Raw genomic sequence first — 21,560 nt, forward strand, 5'->3', positions numbered from 1 at the left:
CTACGCAGCAAAAAACCGTGACTCATCCGAAGTTCCCAGTGATCGGGCCTGATGAGGCCGTCGTCATCAACACTGTCCACAGAAGAAGTTTCGTGTTTCTGTTGTGTGGCGATAAAATGCCGAGATTCTGCGATCGCTAGTGCGCATTCACGTGATGCTCTTGGCTGCGATACGCGGTCACTTGTGCCACTTGTGCTGAAAACGTGTTTGGTGCTTTGAACCGGCAGCGTCGAGCCGACAAGGCCCCTTGCCGCCCTCCGCGCGCAGGTGAGTGACTCCCCGTCATGCGTACACATCAGGCAACATAACAAATGTACGCCACCACCCTTTTCCAAGTGCGCAGCACGTTCCGTGTGTTTTATCACCACTGCCACCGCCGCGACCTCGGGGGAAAGTGTCCGACTGCCTTTGGCGGAACCAGGTGACGTTCGAGAAGAACGCTCCGCGAAACGTTTACGCGTCATAGCAAAATTGCTACGGAAGCACTTTCCATGCTGTGTTACGATACTGTTGTTCAGTGTGTGCCCGTTTGTTCGAAAGGTTATAGTGCAAAGGTTAGTTCAGCTGCGACCTAGACCTAAAAACGTCCCGAATAATCCGATGGGGGTGTGCCATTGTTGGTGCCGGACAATAGCAGTGCTTTCAACTTCCTCTTCGGTGATCAGTCACCAGAAAGTCTGTAGACTGCAATGAATCCCCCCCTCGCCCTTTATGTTAGATGACAGGCAAGTCTCGGTGTGTTACGAAACGTTGCGCCAGTTTGTCATCAGCTTTTGTCATCATGCGGCACTGCTGCCCGAGTTTGTTGGTTCCGCCCAAACTTCGTTCCTTTGTATTTATTTTAGGAGCAAACAGGTGTGGAGGCGTTGTAAAAATTGCTTGCATTTCACGTCTAATGCCAACATGCATCACCGATGGTCAGAGCGCCTGAATCAAATTTCCGTGCGCGGAATTCTTTGTTTCGACCGACAGAGAGGCGTGCCAGTTAATTGACGCACCTGTTGCGAATCCGCGGGGCCAAAGTAAATTTATCTCTTGTGGTGGCCCCGCGTCAGTTTATCGTGTCACTCTCACATAGCAGTGACGCATGAGTTGTCATGGGCGCGTTCATGATAAGGTCGTCCTCGGCTTCGTAACCACTCGCATACGGTCGACTCTCTCTTATATGCAGCTGCCTGTTTTTCCAGCGCACAACTGCTTAAGCGATGGCCAACGTACTGGCTGTTGTCGCAAGCACGTTTTTTCTGTGTTCGCAATACTTGCAATTTGACAACATCTCGGTTCTAAAATTTTTGCTGTCATGTTTGTCTTCAAACTTGAGTGTGACGCATGGCTGTAGGAGCAGCTGCATTACAAGTTCCTTGAAGTCTACTATAATTATTTCAAGAAGAAATTTAGGAATGATGTTGACTTGAGTGTCTAGTACTGTTAATGACAACGCACATGGCATACGCAAGTCCAGAAAACTTCAAAAATTTCTAACATTACTACACACTTATCTTTGCTTGGAAGCTTAACGTTTATCCAAGACGAAACTTGCTGCAACAATCTTGGCAGCGCAAGGGTTTTTCCTTGCTGATATGAACGCGTGGTTGTGATGTTTCAGCGACTCATTGAGGCAGCGCCCAGCTCGGGCTCTGTATTCTTGATTGTGAGATAATAGAACAGTGCAGACAACAGTTTCGATGACCACTGCAAAACCTTTTTCTGTCAAGCTTTGCTTCTGTCTGCGAGAAATGGCGTTCTTGCAGGTCACCGACAGGTTATCTTGTGAAGGAAAAATTTCAGGGTTAATTCCTACTCCGAAGAAATTCGTACAGACACTGAATGTGGTGGCAGAGGCGTGCTTATAGGGATGTGAACACATGTACACACACACTCTCCTTCAATCTCGTTTTTGTGGGAGTGAGGAGTGGATAATGCGACTCTGCCCCTTTTGGAGGGAGATCTTGATTGGAGTCTTTATTCCGCTGAATGTCTCATCACCATTTTTGAGAGGAGTGGGATCAGTGATGCTGCTCCCCAAAGGTGTGTCCTTCCATACTGCTGTTTGCTAGTCCACCACTCTGGAAGTCCTTGTAATCAGAGCCGGTCTATAATTCCCAATACCATCGCTCCCATTTGGTGAAAGTGTCTCCAATTGCCATCCTCAACAACTGCACAATTTTACAATGGAACACCCAGACCTTGTGATTGAAGCATGCCGATTTTCATCAACTTGTAGAATCGCATAGATCCCTGCTTATCATAATATCACAATCCCACCTTGGAGGTCACTTTCGGCTTAAAAAGTATTTCCGTGATTCACACCACTTGACTGTAGTGAGTCGGCCATTTATAGGTGTCCAATTTATAGGCAGGCTAGTAAAACGCGAGGATGTGGGAGGCATTATTTAGTAAAGTTAAGCTGACGACGGTGGCGTAACTGTTGCACAACATTAGATGCCCGCCAGGCCCCTATCTCGTTTATGGCGTGCAATTAGCGCAACAACCACTAGTGAAACCAATTCCGGGCGGTGTCTTTGCATGAGGGCATTTCCCAGAGAGAAGCGGCTGCTGGAGAGTTGTGCTTGCCCCTGTTTACCATTTGCGTTCCTCGGGCGTCGCCACAATAATGCTTTGCCAGTGTGGCTCCATGTAGCAGGAAAAAATTGTCGGGGCATACGTGCATCATTTCTGAAGGGTCACCATGTGCCGGTATGGTTGCAAGGGCTGGCTGTCTGCCCTTGGATGCTCAACTTCAGGAAACGTTTTGAAGTTACTTGCAGATATCTTGGCCCGTATTGTACAGCACAGCAAGAATCCCAGTTTCGCAGTGACATCTACAAATGTTCCCATAGCCTCCCAAATGCTGCACACCATGCCGTCTGATTTTCCACCCTCGATTCCCTCGCCCCTGGTACATAAAAATGAGCATACCTGCAGCCATAAAAAAAGCCCAAGCTAGTTAGTAGGCCTAGTTGCATACTTCAGGCAGTGCTGACATGACAGTCAGCACTTCAGTGATAGCTGGCATGGTAGTCGGATTGTTGATAGTCGGCGCCTGTTTCGGCCTTCTTTCTTTGTCCCCGTTGTGTTAGTGCTGTTTGAAGTATGAACATATCTGGAATTTGCCCCCTTTATAAGGAAATGTCAGGACTTTGAATGAAACTGCCCATGGTCTCTTCCTGAAAACCAGCGCTCTTTCTCGCACCGTCTAGGTCCTGGTCTGAGAATAGGCCACCAGTTCCAATTCCGGTCGGCTAGACTCCATATGATTAGTGGCATCTTAACGCCGTGCTCGCAAGTAGGTACCGGTGCCATGTTGGCCAGGCCACGGACCTATACTTCGACTACGGAGCATTTACAGGAATAGTTCAGCGTTTCTTGCTAGTATTTGGCATATAATGAAGCAAGCAGCCTTGCACAAGTGTTTAGGGCTTCAGCTATGGTCATGTATCGTCGAAAGCCTTTCTTTGACTATGGCCCTTATCCTTACCTTGGCGGAAGGAGCTAGCCACCCGATTTGATTACCTGAAAGTAAAAATTAAGACAAATTAAGATCAAGTCGTCATTCTGTTAGGTCATCCGGACTTTTCACGTCACTCACTCGTAGCTTTTTCTAACACTAAAGTGTTTTATGCTGGGGTACACACGGACGTCATGTCCGTCACGAAAATGACATCGCCAGAAAAAGTTCCGTTGGAGCAGCAGCGCTAGGACTCGAGCCCACGATTGGTCTGGTCACAACGGGAGGTGTGTAACGCTGTGCCAACCATAGAGTTTCATACTAATATATACTAGAGGGAAATCTGGTGCTGCATTTGCGGACCGCCGTGGGCGGCGCCATTGCAGCTAGTGCATTTGCGGACCGCCGTGGGTGGCGCCATTGCAGCTAGCGACGTTCCTCGCCTCCTTGGCTTGGTTAGCCACATGGCTTCTTTTTCGTCTCAAAACCAAAAGGGGTAACACTGTTTTTTTTTTGTTCATCTTCTATGAAGCTTCTAAATAATCCCTGCAAATCTTTCTGGAGCTTTAATTTTATAATAACAGAACAAATTCGAATAATTTTCTGCAGTAATATTGTTGCATTTTTGCAGCCAAAGCCAACTTTTTAGACTGTTCGTGAGCCATGCCAAGGACAAGTGGAACGTGCCTGCCCAGTACATGATGGCACGCTCGCTGAAGCGCGGCTCCCCTAGACAGTGGTTCCAGATTTCACTCTAGTATATATTAGTATGAAACTCTATGGTGCCAACTGAACCATGAAGTCATGCCCGGATAGCTGTACGAATGCGCCTTATGTCCTTCCCCCTAATTTCTCCATTCAGATGGTGCTGCCATCTAGAAGAGGTGAAGCGAAGCAGTGCGTCATGATGCTAATGAGTGCCGATAGTTCGTGCCTCGATAGGGCAGTGTATAGCAGCAAAAGCTGCTGCGTTTATGCGTCCGCCGCCTATGAGGAACGCCGCCAGCAGGACGTCGCTCGCCAAGCACACCCACAAGACTGCTGCCGACCCACAAATCATGCTCCTTTCGCTGTAGCGGACCGTGGCTTCACCAAACGATTCTCTGACAACCCGTTCGGTTTCGTTTGCACGGTTTGCGAGCGCCTGGGTTTTCAATTGGATTTACGCAATGCTCTGGCACGTGTAATCCAGTGTCAAATGTTGATGCGTCTAACTGTGCCATAACGATGAAATATAAACAGCGATGTGCAAGTTCATATTGGTGCACAATAAACATTCAACTGCTCCTGTGAAGGCACATTTCACTTTCGTGTTTTGCTGGTTCCTACGATAGCGGGATCAAGCACCTTTTTTGCCTGTTCCTTTCTGTCTCGCTCCCTTCTGGCCTACTCCCTCTGGAGCCTTTGTTCCCTCCTCCCCCAGTAGGTAGCAACATGCCAGCAGTCCCCTCTGCTTTCATCTGATAGCCTTTTCCCTTTGTGCATTGCTCCCCTCCCCCCGATCCTGCTGCAGCGTGCCACCGTCGCTAGAGGGAGCCTCCCCCATCTGAGAGCACCGAGAGCAGCGGAAGAGGAGAGAGAGAGGGAAGTGGGAGCGGAGTGCCATCACCATGCCCCTGCTGTACTGCGTGGTGGCTCGGGGCAGCACGGTGCTGTCCCGCTACGCCAGCTGTGCGGGCAACTTCTCCGAGGTCACCGAGCAGATCCTGGGCAAGATCTCGCCCGACGTGCCCAAGCTCACCTACTCCCACGGCAGGTACGCCCGTGTGTGCAGCTCTGTGAGGGCAAAGCAGGGGGAGGGAAGGAGATTTTCTGGCGACAAGCTCCGACGTCGGCAGTTTGGGGCAAGTAGCAGATGATGTCATGTCAGCCCGCTCTGGGCTTTCTCCTGCGGGCAAAGATTAAAATGGATTTAAAATATGCTACACCAAACGGTTGCTGTTGAAACTTGCTGGGAGATATCTCCTGATAAAAAGGAAGCATTTTACTTAGTTATCTCGGCATTTAAATTTCGTGTCGGTACTCCTTTAAACGCAAGTGTCGGGTATTCGGCAAGGAACAGACCTACATGGATGAAATGTTTCTGCGAAGGAAACTTCGACATCTACCACAGTGCAGCCGTACGGCTACAAAGGAAATCAAAAGGAAATTTTCTTTGCAGGAACTTACTCCACATTGAGAATTTCCCCTTAACTCTTTCGTTACGGCGGAAAAACGGCCGATTTTAAGTGCTTCCACAAAACATTTTTTTTCTCTTGAGCTACTGGACACACGTAGCCTTGCAATGCATGAAATTGTAGCCTATAGATTGCTCTTCCAAACACAAAGCAGCAGTTTTGTTAAAGGTAAAATAACTTACAGTTTATTCGTCAAGTAATCAGAAAAAAGCCCCCAAGAAAAGTATACGAAAAACAGATCGGCACTTTTACCGAGACTAAAAATTATTTCAGGTATTTTAAGATATACAAATTGTTCCTACGTTTCTTGGCTATGATTCAATATATAACTCAACAGTGTACACCAAGTTTTGGCTTTTTGAGGGCCCGTCAACCTAGCGCAACTGACGGCTGTGCCACGCCGCGAGGGCACTCAAGGGTGAGTGAGCCTCTGTAAAACGTGCATCCAACTATCGTACTTACCCGATTCTAACGCGCACTTTTTTTTCCGGAAAAATAGGTCGAAAAATCGCATGCATCGGATACGAAACCGAAACCGAAACAGCGGAAATTTTGTCCCACCTATCGCCATCGCCATGTCAAGAAGGCACCGAAGCTTTTAGCAACGATTTTTCGGACGCAGGAAGCATAGGCGCCTAGGCTTTTCTATCGGCGTTCACACAAATCGTCAAATCGTTACACTTGCGCGCTTGATAACAGCAATGGCAGCAGCGGCTCTCACGCGTTCAAAACGAGCGGTCGGCTGAAGCGTGCGCCTCTGAAGAAGCTCGCGGGATGGGCGTGTGAGGCGTGGGCCACGATCCCATCGACCATGGTTGAACGTTAGTTCAGAAGTGTGGCATCGCGATCGTGCTTGACGGCACCGAGGACGAGATGTTGTGGTCAGCGGAGAGCGACGAGGAGTGAGATGAGTGAGATTACTTCGGGAAATAAATCACCCGTTTCTCTCGCATTCGTTTTTCTTGCTCACACAGTTCCGTGTGCGTTACAATCGGATGTGCAAGTTTTTTAGTTTTTTTGTCAAGAAAATCGGGTGCGTGTTATAATCAGGTAATTACGGTATACTCTTTTCTGTCCTCGCACAAAATTCTTATCAGTTCGGTGGTAAAAAACAAGAAAAAAAAAAAAATAATCGAGCGCTCTCGACAAGCGTCCCACCTGAACCCTGCATCGGTAATCTGACACGAGCGCCAGGTTATCTTGAAGGTGATAGCGCGATACAGCGCGGTGCATTAGGCAAAATAACCCGGCCGTACGTTCTCGAGACCCTAAACACTAAATCAAAACCGGAGTCGTCAGATAAGAAGCACGTTTTTTTTATCAATACAGCGCGGAGTCACAACGAAATTACCCGCCAGCGCTTGTTGAGTTGCAAGGCACCTGAACCGGAGCTTCGTCGTCCTAACTGAAATCTGAAGATCCCACATCATTGCTTGACCCCTCACTGCTGCTGGAATCAGAAAAATCGACACCAGGAGCTGCCGAAGTGCTTGCTACACTAGTCCGGCTGTGCGGAGCGCGGCGAGAACCCGACGCCATTTTTCCTCCTCCTCCCCTCCCCCTTCAGTTCAAATTTCGCTTGCTACGCCGCCGCCACACGCGACATATAAACAAACGAAACCGAAATTGAAAGAGAAGTTGCCAAAGAACACACCAGACGGCGATAGTTGTCTGTGGAGCGCGGGTTTCAGATATTGCGGGAGATTTAAAATCATCGGACGCCGGCTTCCGATTGCCTATGGCGCCGTCGTGAAAGAGTTAACAGTGGTCATTTTAGTGGTCAATTAAAATGGATGAAACGTTTAGCTAGAGTGAAGAAATGCTAGTGGGTTGGTCGGAACGCACGTTTGATCATCAAAGCCTTACAGTGCAGAAGTAGCAAGACCTGTTGAATGGGACAACAGGGCAGAGGTGAAAGTTTCTGTGCCACAAGTGTGAGTCTCGCTCACTGAGGCACTTCGCGTGAAGTTTGGAAAGGATCAGTCTGGTTCATAAGATATGTGGTCAATTCTTATCACTGTACGAACCGGAAAAATCTCCCTCCATGCGTCATTGAGTTTAGGGTGTGTGTCTGTGTTCATGTTAGTATTTTGTTCTGTGGTTCCAGTCAGTTTCGTGAGATGACTTGCTCAATGCCGCACAATGTAAATCCCTCGGTGTTTGTAACATTTTCTTTTGTGCCTGTAGTAGGGCAAATCAATTGCTTGTGCATCGGGTATTGTAATGTGTTTTCCTGCTATAGGCACCACATGCTAATAATCCTGACTCTCGTAGCAGAGCACGAAGGTGTCAGTATTCACTGTCCAACAGCACGAAGTATTCACTGTCACGAAGTATTCACGAAGTATTCACTGTCCAACAGCACGAAGGTGCTGTTGGACAGTGCGGCTCGCTTATAGTTGCATTGAGGATCGAATAGGTGTCCTCTCGTTCTCAATCTTGTATCTGGGAGACAATAACAATTTTCTTTTTTTTTTTTTTTTTTTTTTTTTTTCAGTTTTTGTCAGGGGTAAACTTCAGTGCACCTAAGAGTTAACTTTTCATGGCTGCTAATGCATTAACACCGTGTTTTGTTCTCCCAAATATAAATTTCCTGTCGTGGCACCTGACATTCAGTTTGTGAGAACGGCAGGGGATGTAGGTAATGTGCCAAATTTAATAGGAAGCAGTAAGGTTTTGTGCCAAAGTCGTCGTGGACAGGGATGTGCAGTCGTGACCAAAAGTTTGCAGACTACGATGGTGACAATTTTGAGCAACTTCTCTCCTGCATGCCAGTCCAGCGGGTAATTGTGCTTGTTTTTAAGATGTTTCAACTATACCACTTGCATACACAAGTTTCTGAGCTGTAAAGATGATTTCCTAAAGTAGGAAATTTTGCAGTCCCCAAACTTTTGCTTGTGAATGTACATTTGGAGGCCCTGTGAGCACTGGCAGTTCCACTATAGAATTTTTGGCAGGTTAGTCTTATAGTGAGGGTAAATACCATATTTTCCAATCTAAGTCGCACTTTGGTACAAGTCGCACCCCCCTTCAAAATGACAATTTTTCCGAAAAAAAAAAAAAAACGCATTCAAGTCGCACCACCGGTGTATAAGACGCACCGCTGTACAAAAACGCACTTAATCAGGTAAACTCGTAGAGAATCAGTTCGTTAGAAAGTGCGGTGAAAGTACATGGTTGCGGCAGTCGCTGCCTCTGAATGCATCCCCCAGTAAGCAGTGCTAGACATGTGCATCTACCGTCCAAAGTCTAGACAGAACTAACTTCTAAAAACTAGTTTATTGATACACACAGATGGCATGTACTTACAGACGGCATTCACGTGAAACCATCAAAGCCTTCTTCCTCGGACTCGCTCACAAATAATTCATTCACTTAGACCATAGAGCTGTGTCTCTTAACGTGCGCTGACATCAAGCAGCATACAGGCACTTTATCGAGCGCAGACCACGCGCTGCCGCCACGTACCGGATTTATTGCATAAATAAGTCTCACCGGTGGATAAGACACACCAATGAAAATTTTAAAAAAAACGCGTCTTAAGCACCGAAAAATACAGTAATTGGATTCCGAGATGGATAAGTTGTGAATTCCTTTAGTTATGCATGCCTCTTCTGGAACTCTTTCTGTTGTAGCACTGCTGGCCTCTAAAACTTACTTAAAGGAGCCATGAAGAGAAAATACAACTTCGTTTAATTTGAAAAAAACTAGGATTCAGTATCTCACTCAGCTCCATTACAGCCACAAAAGATCTTTTTTTAACGGGGAAAAAAGCAAGAAGTATTTAAAAACTTTCAAATTTTGCGCCACAGTGACGTGTTGTGAGCGAGGATGACGTCATACGGGCCAACAATAAAACATAATTTTCAGTGCGTTGACTGCACGTTAGCATTCAAGTGATGCGGTCAAATGGAACTACCAGAGGCCCCATTACAGACGTCCAGTCATGTGTCATCGCGACAGTTAGTTAGGTGGCTGCCAATCGCACAAACAAGGTTCCGTGACGTCGTAGAATAGTTGCGGGAAATTGGCTAGGGGGTCGCAACTGCTTCACACGTTTTCTTCAATATCTGCGTTATTTGTTCGAAGATTGCGATGATATTGGTATCATTGTTATCGGGACTAAGCAGTCTTTCCAATAAACCCAACTTGTATTTTGTCTTCATGGCTCCTTTAAATGCTTTTCTGCCGTTCCTTCTTGCAGTTACCTGTTCCACTACATTCTCGAGGATGGCATCATATACCTTTGCATCACCGATGACGTGAGTGTACTTTTTATCGCTATTTCCAAGGAAAGGATGAAGTGGTACGCTGTCAAGGCAGTGAATGTGGCTGTACCTGAAAACAAGAAGTTCCTTTCTTTTTTTTAAGCTTTAAAAATTGCAAATTCTTCTTTCTCGACTCCTTTTATTTGCTTCAGAGAATCTGCACTTAATAAGAAATGAAGCATCGAATGCTTGCGTGATATCCTGCGGTTTTGTTCCAAATCTACAGATGTTGCCAGCTACTCTGAGTGTTTGCTGATAGCAGTTCGTACAGTGATGTCTGTAGTTGGATAAAAAAAAAAATTTTAAACACCACAGCCACTTGAATTTTCAAGAGCTGGGGAAAATTGCCCCGGTTCCACCTTGCTGCGAAAGTGTGATGCCGAATGTGATGGTTCGTATTTTCTGCTGATCTCTGCATTTCCGGCTCTGCCTGCAGGAATTCGAGAGGGTCCGAGCATTCCAATTTTTGCAAGACATTCAGGGCAGGTAAGGAGGAGGTTTGGTCTTGGTGTTTTTGTTTGTTGGCTGTAGTCTGTCTTTGAGATGGTGATCAGGCTAGTGTTGGTGCCTTTAGTGTTGAGGCCATTCAATTCGGAGATTTTAAACTCTACTCAGAAAAAAGTACTTGCGTTGTGTTCTTTCGGAGGCACGGAATACAGCCAAACCCTGACAGTAGTGTTAATGCCTTATCAATTTTTCTAAAAAAAAGGAGCACAAGTTTTCAGCTTTTGTGCATAAAAAAAAAAAAACTCATTACTTTTCCTGAAATCAAGTGGATTAAACAGAATGCCTGAAAGCAATGAATTTTTTCAAATTCCTCTCGCACCAATCCTTTGGTGCTGACTAACTACTCCTGCTGTGTTTAGGGTCTAAGCCTAGGTAGGGTGTAAGCTAGACCATGGCAGTGTCATGAATGGGTCAGCAACAAAAAGGGAATTTTAAGACTGCCCAACCCAGTGCTACACTTGAGGTTTTTGCCTTGCGTCGGGGGCTTTTCGTACTAGCTCAGTTCACAGCCTGTGGTCGAATTCGACAGACGGTCTTTAGGGCATCGCTGAACTTGCATGAACTTGCTTCATGCTTCTGAAACTTCATCAATGACTGACCAACCCTTTAAACCTGCCTCTAACAATGTATTTCATCATCCCAGCTCTTTTTGAATCCTCAATCCGCTCCTCTGCCCTATCACTCGGATTGAGAGGAAGCTTTGGATCTCTCTATTTCCTTTCTAGATATGCACACATCTTCTTTTACAAACATTTTACCACTACTGCAACTTCAGCCTATTTCTTGTAATTTATCTTTTACGAAAATTGACTAAAAAACGGGGGGTTAAGAGAACTGCGATTGTGCGGCATTTCTCGTCCCCGCAGTATAAATATCAACATGCACAATTCTACAGTGATGCTTCGAAAACCATAAGCATACACACCATTAATTTTCTCCGCAGGAGCGTATGGCATTTTACTCATTGGACAACACGTTCGTCAACATTGCCTTCCTAAGTGCATCGCTTATACACATTCCTTGAGCTTTGTGTGGGCATGGCAACCTCAGAAGCCCCGCAAAAACTACATAGTCAATATAGTTTTTAGAAGCACCATCATGCTACAGGCCACGCTGGGATTGCTGCCAACGAGGTGGTGGACGAAAGGGCTGGTGCTGCTGCACTTGGGGTCACAGTGGACATAACAGTACTACCACACGCTGACCTCACGCCGCACATCAGAGAACAACTCTGTAGCAAATGGCAAGCACTCTGGAGTGACCATTCTGACAACAAGCTACTCCTAATAAAAAAAGCACACTTGGTTTTGTGACATTTTGTGACCGCTGATGACATTGGCAGCGTTACTTCATGCACATTACTATCCTACTATGCCTCTGCATACCTGCCAACGCTCCCGAATTAGCTGGGAGTCTCCCGAATTTCGACCACATTTCCTAATCGTATGAATGCTATCTCTAATCTCCCGAAAAGTGGTTGTCTAATCATGCGCGTGTCTTCCCTGCTCCAACATCTGCGGTGCTGGGGGAAAGCACTCGCCACATACTTTTTGTTCCTTGTAACGATACCGTAGAGTACCGCTAAATATATTCGAGCCACAATAGTACTGTGTGCACTGTGCATTTGGGAACTGCCGATATGTTGGTTGTAGCTTACAAAGGCTGGCCCAAAAATGCGCTCGCCACTCTACTGAAACAAGGTGAGGGAAAAGGCGTCGTAACGTTTGCGTCTGTCTGTCACATGATGCAAGAACAAAGCAGCTCACAATAAACACCCTTAACCCTTTCAGATGTCTGTCAGAAATGTAAACTAAAAAAAAACACCCCCTCTCATATGCTCCAATCTCCCTAATTTTCATGGTGCTTGGTTGGCAGGTCTGCCTCTGTTGGTTGCCTACATAGGAGGCCTTCTTGCGTCAACTCCTTCTTCATTTGCTTGCGTAGCATATGTGCGAAACCATTTTTTGGGCTAAAATATTTGCGTTTCGAGAGCCCCGACCGACCTTTGTCTTCTTTGCCTCGCAGGTTCCAGGCCAGCTATGGCCGCCAAGCGCATTCAGCTCTCGCGTATGCGATGAACAGCGAGTTCTCACGGGTCCTAGCGAACCAAATGGTCAGTGGACACCTCTTTATTTCCCCTTTTTGCAAGCGCTAAGCCAAGGTTACGACTGACATACGGTCCCCTGTTCCCCCTGCTGCTGCAGAAGCACTACTCTGGCATCAGCAAAGATGGCGACAACATAGCCAAGGTTCAGGAGGAAATCGATGAGCTCAAGGGCATCATGGTGAAGAACATTGGTGAGCTGGCCAAATGGCAACTCCTTTTTTTTTTTCTTTCTTATGCCAACTCTTGCTTTGCCTTTTCATTTCTCATTAGGTGAGGCAGCACATCTCTAATCTACTGACAAAAGCCCCCACTATCCTGCTTCCTTCATTGCAGCTTGCCTTGTTCCAAGTTTTTTTTTTTTCTCTCTTTACACATTGACATTTTTCGATTTGCTGGTCAACCCTTTGTAGGATGGTGGGACGCCCGTGTCCCACTTCTAGCAGATATGAGTGGTGGTATTCGCAAACACTCAATGTGTGCGAGGTAGTTACGAATGCTTGCCACGATATTGAAAAAACGTTTTTCTATGTCTTCGCCGCTTCCTTGCTGGCCGCTGGAGTGGCGTCATCCGTGCCGTGATTGGTGCAAGGAAGTCCAAGAGTGTGTGCTCTTGATATGCAGACACGGTGACGTCCAGGGGAGAGCGGCTGGAGCTGCTGGTGAACAAGACGGAGGCCCTGTCGAGCACGGTGGGTTTCCTGCCCCATTGCAATTGCAAAGTTGACCTTGCTGGGCTGTTGCAAAATTTCCCGTCTTTTTTTTTCCCCGCCGGCCTCCATGCAGTCAGTGACCTTTCGCAAGAGCAGCCGAAACCTTGCCCGGGCCATGATGATCAAGAACATCAAGATAGCCATCATCATTGCCGTCGTAGTCCTGGTGAGTAACCACCCCTCTTCCTTCATCATCCTTTGGCAGCTCAGTTTTCGATTGAATTTTGCTTCAACCTTATTCTGCCCTAGAATGAGATTCCTTGAGGATGTGATGGCACGAAATATTTTTTCCTAAAATTATGACTCCATATGATTGAAAAGAACTGATACATCTTCCGATAATGTAGCGCACATCAAAGGGAAGCTTTTTAGTGAACGAAGAGTGTGGGTGCAGTGTGCAACTTGGTCTTTTCATGTTACTGTTTCTTGTAATCTACATCGATTTGCAGCACCATTACACCAAAACAGAATCCAGCATTGTGATTGAACGTGTTCTATAATGTGCTCTGGGTGCACATTGTAGAATGTGGTGATCAAAAGTGCGGCGAGTGGTTAAAACTTTGGCAGAAAATTAATTTGTAAAACCGTGCCCCAAATTTCTGCGGAAGCAGCCGCAGCATTATCGAGAACAGAACACGCGAGAGCTGGTTGAGGTCGACACATTATCGACTGGGTGTTAATCTCAGTAGGTGCACTAAACACTGTGCAGTGCATGCGGGTCTTTGTTATTGGTGTGGGCAAGAATAATGTTGACGAGCTCTACACTCTGTTCATTACACCTAGATAAAAGCAGTGACTGCGAGAACATGACTATGCCTGCACTTTTGCATGACGTCTTTATAAGCCATGGCAGAACGTTTTCTTCTTGCTGGCTATAATCAAGCAGACTGTTACCTACATTGTTGACAGTACGGAGGCAGATGAACCGCGCACGCAACAGACAGGACTGAGACGGCAACAACATGTAGCAATGGATTTTGCACGGTTTATTTAGAAAAGCGGTGTTCGAGCAATATGGGTTTTAGGGCTAAGCTAAAATCTTAAACCTTAGCAAATGCACATTGAGTAGTTAAGTGTTCTTGCAGTACTCCTGATAGAACCAGCGTGGTAAGCAAGCAAGAACGCCTTGACGCTCTGGTCCCCCGAGAGGGGAAAGGGCAAGACCGACTGCAAATGTGTCGAGGCGACCTCCCGGAAAAGTACTCGCTGATCGCGCTTGGAGCAACTTGGGAGCAAAGGGAATTCCTTTAGTCTCGTGCAGGATTACAGCTTGGCACAGAGCTGGCTCTGAGTAGCCAATTGTCGCACGCCAGAATTTGTGGCACATTTGAATCTTGTTAAAATGTGGACCTAAAAGGAACACAGCTGCATGGTGCGCATTCCTGACAGAAAAAGATGAGATTCTGGAAACGACCACTCAAATGAGCTGTCGCAGAACAAAGAATGCTCGTTTAAGGCCTACTAATAGCTACTTTCAAGGTATCGCTGTAATACCTTTGCAAGTATGTACACCCTGTCCAAATTTTGTGGGCCAATTTTAAGCCTTCTCGACCACAAAGAATTCAAAGAATTGGCTTTACCTTTAACTGTGACAAAAATATTTGGGGGCAGTAAGAGAGAAAGGTGTTTTCTCTAGCTTTCCTGCATAAAGTTTCAGGCTCGTTCTGGACGTAAGCTTGTACATTGAATTTTTTGCAGCCTGCGCGTTTCCGGCTTGGCCCACAAAATTTTGACAAAGACTGTACGTACGAGTTCTTAAAGAGGTTGAAGACAAAATGCATTGTTCAGTACCAAGGAACTAGCCTTTGGCAACCCACTTGGCGCTATTTCGGCCACGACAGGTGTTTTTTATAACTGAAAAACAGCAGACATGTCTGAGGACATTCAAATTTCATGCTACAGTGACTTAATACAGGCAGGAGTGATGTGTTATGGGCCAGCACCAAAAAATGTAGTTGTCAGCGTGTTCACTTCCTGTTAGCATTCAAGTAATACGATTAGAGGGAACTACGATCGAGCAATATGATCACATTTCCTGGTGTTGGCTTAGGTCAGCAGCCAGAAATCTTGCAAAACTCCGACATGGGGAAATCGCCAGAGAACCATTTGGGGAGTCTCCACCGCTTCGTATGCTTTGTTTGACGCAAATTTGCGATAAAATTGGTATCATTGGTACACTAAAAAAAGGGTGCTTTGTCCGATAACAAACTTGTGTTTTGTCCTCATGGCTCCCTAAAAGGAAAAAAAAAAACAGTTGATTCTTTTGTTGTATGAAACCTGTTGCACTGGGAATTGCATACCTGCCAGGTTTGCCGGGATGGCAGTAGGGAGATCTTACTGGGAGCGGGGGAAGGCGGGGGGGGGGGTGGGGGGGGGGGTAGTAGTAGCAACAACAGAATGGGTAACTTTCCACACATTTTTTTTATTTATTTACAAGATAGCAGGAAATGAACTGCAACAAGCTACACCACTTCAGTGTTCGACGTTGCTAACACTGCCCTTTTCTGAAAGTCCTGGAAATAGTACTGCAAGCGCAATACAAAACAGCAGGAACTGAACTGTTTTGTTGTTTCGTAACAACAAGCTACACCACTGGAGACTTGCTAAATCTTCAGAACAGCCGTGCTCGTGCGTAAATGAAAGCGGCGGCGGCGCTGCGTTTCTATAAACAGGAAACTAACAATGGGACGAACAGGTTCACCGTCTGCGCATGGCCGACAACACTTTTAAGCACTTCACTGATAACGATGCTAACTGGTGTCGGGTTGGATTGTCAGGTATACCTCCGGCGCATTGTGGCCATACTGGGAAAAGGATTAAGCCGAAGACAGGTGCGTTTTCGGGAGATTTTTGTTTCGGTCGTACAATCGTACAAAACCATGAAAATTCGGTAGTCTCCCGGAAAATTCTGAAAACCTGGCAGGTATGGAGTTGGTTTCCCCCGCGAGGGGGAGCTTTCTGTTAAGACAGGGTGCCCTCTCGAGACATTGTACCCCAACTGTTGGATCGCATTGCTGCGCAGGTGGTGATCTACATCATTGTCTCCTCTGCCTGCGGAGGCCTCAGCTGGCCAAACTGCGTGTGAAGCCACATCGCTGCCACGACGCCTAGCTCTGCACGCTCGCCTTCTCGACGATGGAGTGTGCTCGGTGCACACGTCTACACGCGTATATCTCTACACATGCTAGTGCATTGCATCTACGCGCATATAGCAGTGGCCCGATTGTCTTCGGCCGCAGCAGTAGCGGTGGTGCACTCTTTTTCTTTTCTTTTTTTTGAAGGTCCCAGCCGATGGGACAGTCTGTACAAAGATTTAATCGTTGAGTTGTAAAATACGTATCAACGTTCTACTCGCCGGTGTTTGCAGCAGTCGGAAAATGCGCACTTTCTTTTTTTTTCCCCAATACGCGAGAAAGCGGGCGAGTTCCAGTTATGTCGAAGCGTTTAATTCATATACAATTGCTGTTTGTTAGCCAGGTCACGAAAGTTTTAAATTTTGCACCTTTCGAAAGTTCTTTGATTGCTAATTGGGGTACAACAATGAACTCAAGTTGTAACATTTTTTTTTTGTATTTTATACGCGGTGATGCATTTTTGTCGGTCTGCATGCACGCTATATATAATGACTCTTATTCAAGTTGGTTGCGCATAAAAAATTTCGCCTTTTGCATTGCCTGAAGTGGGTCATGCAGTGTTGCCTGCGTTGTGTATATAGTAGCGAGAACCGCAGGTTAATGTTGTTTGGGTGTACCCTAAGGAGTAATAAATGGCATTGTGTCAATGTTGTATGCTTGTTTTGTGTTATTATTATGCTTTAGATTCCATAAAACTAAAATAATACAAATTAACTTTCTTTTGTAGGCAAAAGCCTCAAGTTTCCTATTTTGCGAAACACCAACATTGTGTGGGCAGAAAATAGCCACTGCTGTACACAGTGACTAAAAAGAAAGTCACATTTTGGTTTGTATGGGTAAAGTCCTTAAAAATTTGGCTAGTCTGCCATCTGAAACCTTCAGCAGGGTCCATTTTGCGATAAATGCTTCAGGAAGACGCACGGAGCAAGAACAAAATGGAAGGGGAAACAGCGCTTTCTTGGGCGACAAGATAACGTCACAAGCACTTGGTCTAGGTAAAAGGTAGGGGCATCTGTTTCAGGAGAAGGATTGGCTGGCCGCCGCGACTGGCATATTGCCGCGCATCCCAGAAGCAAATTGCGGCCATCACCTCGTCCAATCGGTTACCACTGCTGTTTTTTTCAACGTTGCAGCAGAAGCTTTGTATATGCCGCATTAGCTTTACATGGTTGCTAGCTTGCGCCCTGTTGCAATGAATGTTTCTCCTCCTTACATCTTTGCTCCGTGGGCAGACAGTACATTGGTCGACTGCAGCGCCCACTCAGTGTACTAGCCCTTTTCGCTACAGAGGCATTTTTCTCGAAACTGAATTGTTTCGCTAGCTTTTCTTGGCATTGTTCTCTTGAACTCCTTCTCCTGTCAGAAAACCTTTATTCCACAATTTTAAAACTAAACACCGCGCTCGCCTCTGTTCATCCGTTGACCGCCGAGTGCAGACAACCAGAGCTAAAAGTGGTGTGCAAGCCAACTCCTTAATTTTTCACTTTTAATACCTAGAAAACGTAAGTGAAAAAATAATTTTTCAATAAAAGGTTTTTAGAAGAGCAATTTGCTTCTTAGAAATGCCTCGATGACAAACTCTGAGTGCGCTGAGAGGGTGCTGTGGTCAACCAGTGTACTGTTCTTTGCACATTTTCACCAGTGAGACGACCCACCGTTGCAAAGCAAAACGGGCCTGGATGGCAGAGTAGCCAAATTTTTAGGGACTATGGTATAAGAATTGAAGCCACGTCTCCAGAGTAGAAGCCCAGTGCGTCAACATCATGCTGAGTTAGTGCATTGCCAGCAGCAGCAGCACAAGATATAGCCTAGTGCATACTGTGCCGAAATTGTACCACATTATAGGTGAACATGGCGCACCAACCATGGAGAACTCCGATTCCAGTGAAGCATTGGTGTGGAGATGAAAAACGAAAACGAAGAGAAACACACAAACACAATGCAGCAGTGAAGTCTTAGACAAGTATCACCAGGCTTACGGCTCTAAAGCATGGAAGTGCCCCCCACGAAATTTTGCATGTTTGAAAACTTTTCATTTTTATATTACTTAAAAATTTATCTTCCACAGGTACAGCTCCCAACAAACTAACATTTGTTTTGCTTTCCACAGCATGAGTAGTGTAAACAATTTTTTTTTAACACTTTCAAGAAAGCTGAAAACGCTTGCCTTGTGAACAACTCCGAAATGACAGTTTTCTCCAAATTAAGCTGCCTAAACATTGACTTTACCAGGAGAAATATAATAAACAGGAGTACAAATAATGCAAATTAAAAAAAAAGAAGCTAATGCCCTCACTTATTGACACAAACAGTCTTGACAAATAAAAATACAAAAAACAATATAAATACTTTTTTTTTACATTCCCCACAAGAAAGGATTGCTCTCCCTTAGTAAACATACCAGAAATAGCCTTTTGCTGCAACTTCAGCTGTCTGAACATTGTCTTTCCAAAAACATTTAACATAAAACAGCAGCGTCAATGGCTACCCACAATTTTGAACTTGTGCCATTCTCACTGCATTCTAGTTGCCACAAACGTTTCTTTTAAAAAACTACCTGAAAGCTCACTTAGTTCCAGCTTGCACTGTATCTTGACTTCTTCAGCTAAGCACCAACAAGGGCAAACATTTGCAAATCTCAAAACTTACCAGCCACGACTATCATAAATGCCACCTGCTACTGCTGAGGTTTTTATCGCGTAGACCAAAGCTGGTCCACATCTGAAATCGTGCAACCTTGCAAATGCATAAAGAAAAAAAATGCATTAGTTCTGCAATTGGCAACACAACAGTACTCGGAACGCCAAACACAAATGCATCAACACCTCTCGAACACTTTGTACAAATTGGGCAAGCTTGCCACCTGCAGCACACACGAGTTCTCCGCATAATCCGCAGGTAGCCTCAGTGTCTGCTTCGCTGCTGGAAACACGACATGTTCAACAACCCACTTCCAACTGTCGGGTCCATCACCCTGACCGGTGTCCAAGCAAGGTCCGGCGTAAAAGTGCGCGGTCTCCCTGCAGAAGGTTTCAAAGCACTCCTGCTCGGTCTCCCACTCGACTTCGGTCGCGAGCCGCAAGGCGTACATCGGCAGCCCTTCGATCGGTGGCGTGTGGCCGTCAAGGACTATGGGCAGGGAAGTGATTTCGCCCGATGCGTTGATGCCCAGTGAGAAGTAGTCGTCCAGCATCTCTGCCTTGGATATCAGGAACGTTGACATGTAGCGGGCGAGTTCTTCCTTGGGACCATCTGCCTCAGTCCAGCCGCACTCCTCAAGGTCCAGGGCCAGGATTGCGAGGTCGTAGATGGGCGCTGGCTCGGAGAGCTGGAACACACCAAAGCGACCAAAGTTCTTGAGCATCAGCTGGTAGAAGAGTTCTTCAGAGACTCGTCGAGTGTTGATGAGGTACAGCTCCGTCTTGTGCTGGACCAGCGAGTACCGCCGGTTGACGCAGCCGACAAACGAGTGGTTCTGGAACAGCTCGCGGAGGCCCGTGTGACACTTCTCGATGACTGCCTCCCAGAGATTCATGACGCTCTGCAGCCTCACCTGCGGTCGTTCATCGGTGGCTTCCTGCCTACTGGGTTGGCCTTCCACGGTCGACTCATTTCCAGGCTTCTGGGGGCCAGAACTCTGCGGCTTCTTGAGGAAGACATCTAGCTTCTGCGACTGAGAGTCCGTCCGGACCATGTGCCGCTCGTCGGAAGATGTGGACGCGCCTGCTTTGTCGCCTTTCTTGTTTGTTGCAGAAGCAGATGTAGCGACGCGGGGGAGGCAAGCCTGGGTAAGATACGTTCTGGAGGAGTTGCACGACAAGAGGGCAGAGTCCACCGTCCTCTGAATGGCCTCCAGTATGAGGTCCTCGTGAAGGAAGTGGACCTCCCGTTTGGTCGGGTGGACGTTGACATCCACGTTGGCTGGGTGGATTTCAAGCGAAAGGTAGAGCCACGGGTGGGCGTTCTTGGGCAGGTACGAGACGTAGACCGACTCGATGGCCTTGCGGAGCGCGGCGCTTTCGACGAGGCGGTGGTTGATGAACAGCAGCAGGGTGCACTTTTTGTACGAGCAGTTCGCGTTCGACACGAACCCCTTCAATTTGAACTTGAGCTTCTGGTCCGAGCACTCCACGGGCAGGAGCTCCCGGCTCACGGATTTCCCGTAGATGCATTCGATGTTCCTCAGGGTGCCCACGTCGGCCATGGTGTGGACGTCCGTCGTCGAGTCGTCCGCCTGCCTCACGGACATGGCGATGCCGGCGTTGTGTACCGCGTAGCGGCTCACGACGTCGACGATGCGCTTGTACTCCTCGCCGGGGCTTTTGAACGCGTTCTTCCTCGTGGGGACGTTGTAGAAAAGGTCTTCGACGACGATCTGGGTGCCCCTGTTTCCGGCGCAGGGTTTCGGGGGTCCCGTGGGCTTGCCGTTGAGGTAGGACAACTTAAACGCGCACTTGGAGTTCTCGGTCATGGTGGTGATCGTGACCCGGGAGACGTAGCTGATGCTCGCCAGGGCTTCGCCTCTGAACCCGTAGGTTTCTATGGAGCCCAGGTCTTCGAACTTGACCAGCTTGCTGGTGGTGAAGCGCTCGCAGACGATGTCGAGGTCTTCCTTCCGGATGCCGCACCCGTTGTCCTTGATCTGCAGGAGCTTGAGGCCGCCGCTTTTGGCCACCACTTGTATGCTCGTCGACTTAGCGTCGATGCTGTTTTCAAGCATTTCTTTCAGCGCGTTCACGGGCCGCTGGACCACCTCTCCGGCAGCGATTCGGTTCGTGACGCTCTCGTCGAGTCGACGGATCTTGCCAGGCTCCAAAGGTTCCTCCATCTTCTTCGCAGTTCAAGCTTGAGAATCGGTCAGGCCATTTTTACTCGGACGTCCGCACCGCGGACAATTGCGATAGGCGCTCGGAAGAGCGCCCAAAGCAAGCGCCAAGCTAATGTTACGTATTAGGGTGTCCGCCCTGCCTTTTTCGCAGCCTATGGTACGTAAACACAAGGACGATACAAGCATCGTTTTCACGTTTCCAACTCCAAGAAAAAGCGCGCCACAGAGCTCGTCTCGAGCGCGCCATAAAAAGTTGCATTCGCCGGCCACGAGTGGCGCCCCTAAATTTTTACTATGTTAAATGTTCCTAATTTATATCGGTTAAAATAAAGTGTCCGTAATAAAAAAATAAAATGTTTTAAGAATATTAGCTTGGAGTAA

The 21,560-nt window shown here is 47.0% G+C and overlaps 2 protein-coding genes across 3 annotated transcripts; one reads left to right on the plus strand and one right to left on the minus strand.

The window, feature by feature from the left end:
* The first annotated feature begins 28 nt into the window (after positions 1-28).
* Positions 29-17,003, plus strand: Vamp7 (Vesicle-associated membrane protein 7). 2 transcript variants are annotated; one of them, XM_077690130.1, is made up of 9 exons: positions 29-267; positions 4,962-5,204; positions 9,830-9,887; positions 10,330-10,379; positions 12,426-12,513; positions 12,605-12,698; positions 13,129-13,196; positions 13,291-13,383; positions 16,240-17,003. In XM_077690130.1, exons 2-9 carry the CDS (start codon positions 5,059-5,061, stop codon positions 16,300-16,302), a joined length of 660 nt encoding a protein of 219 aa, XP_077546256.1. In that variant the 5' UTR covers positions 29-267; positions 4,962-5,058; the 3' UTR covers positions 16,303-17,003. The 2 variants fall into 2 exon arrangements, with proteins under 2 accessions (XP_077546256.1, XP_077546257.1); XM_077690131.1 differs by lacking the exon at positions 29-267 and adding an exon at positions 280-421.
* Mlh1 (DNA mismatch repair ATPase Mlh1) lies at positions 16,603-21,435 on the minus strand. The gene has a single exon (XM_077690128.1). The coding sequence runs from the start codon at positions 21,177-21,179 to the stop codon at positions 19,170-19,172; it is 2,010 nt and encodes a 669-aa protein (XP_077546254.1). The 5' UTR covers positions 21,180-21,435; the 3' UTR covers positions 16,603-19,169.
* Positions 21,436-21,560: the final 125 nt, after the last annotated feature.

Source organism: Haemaphysalis longicornis, unplaced genomic scaffold (genome assembly GCF_048455015.1).
Source record: "Haemaphysalis longicornis isolate Haplotype H1 unplaced genomic scaffold, Haemaphysalis longicornis Haplotype H1 scaffold_10, whole genome shotgun sequence".
Lineage (NCBI taxonomy): Eukaryota > Metazoa > Arthropoda > Arachnida > Ixodida > Ixodidae > Haemaphysalis > Haemaphysalis longicornis.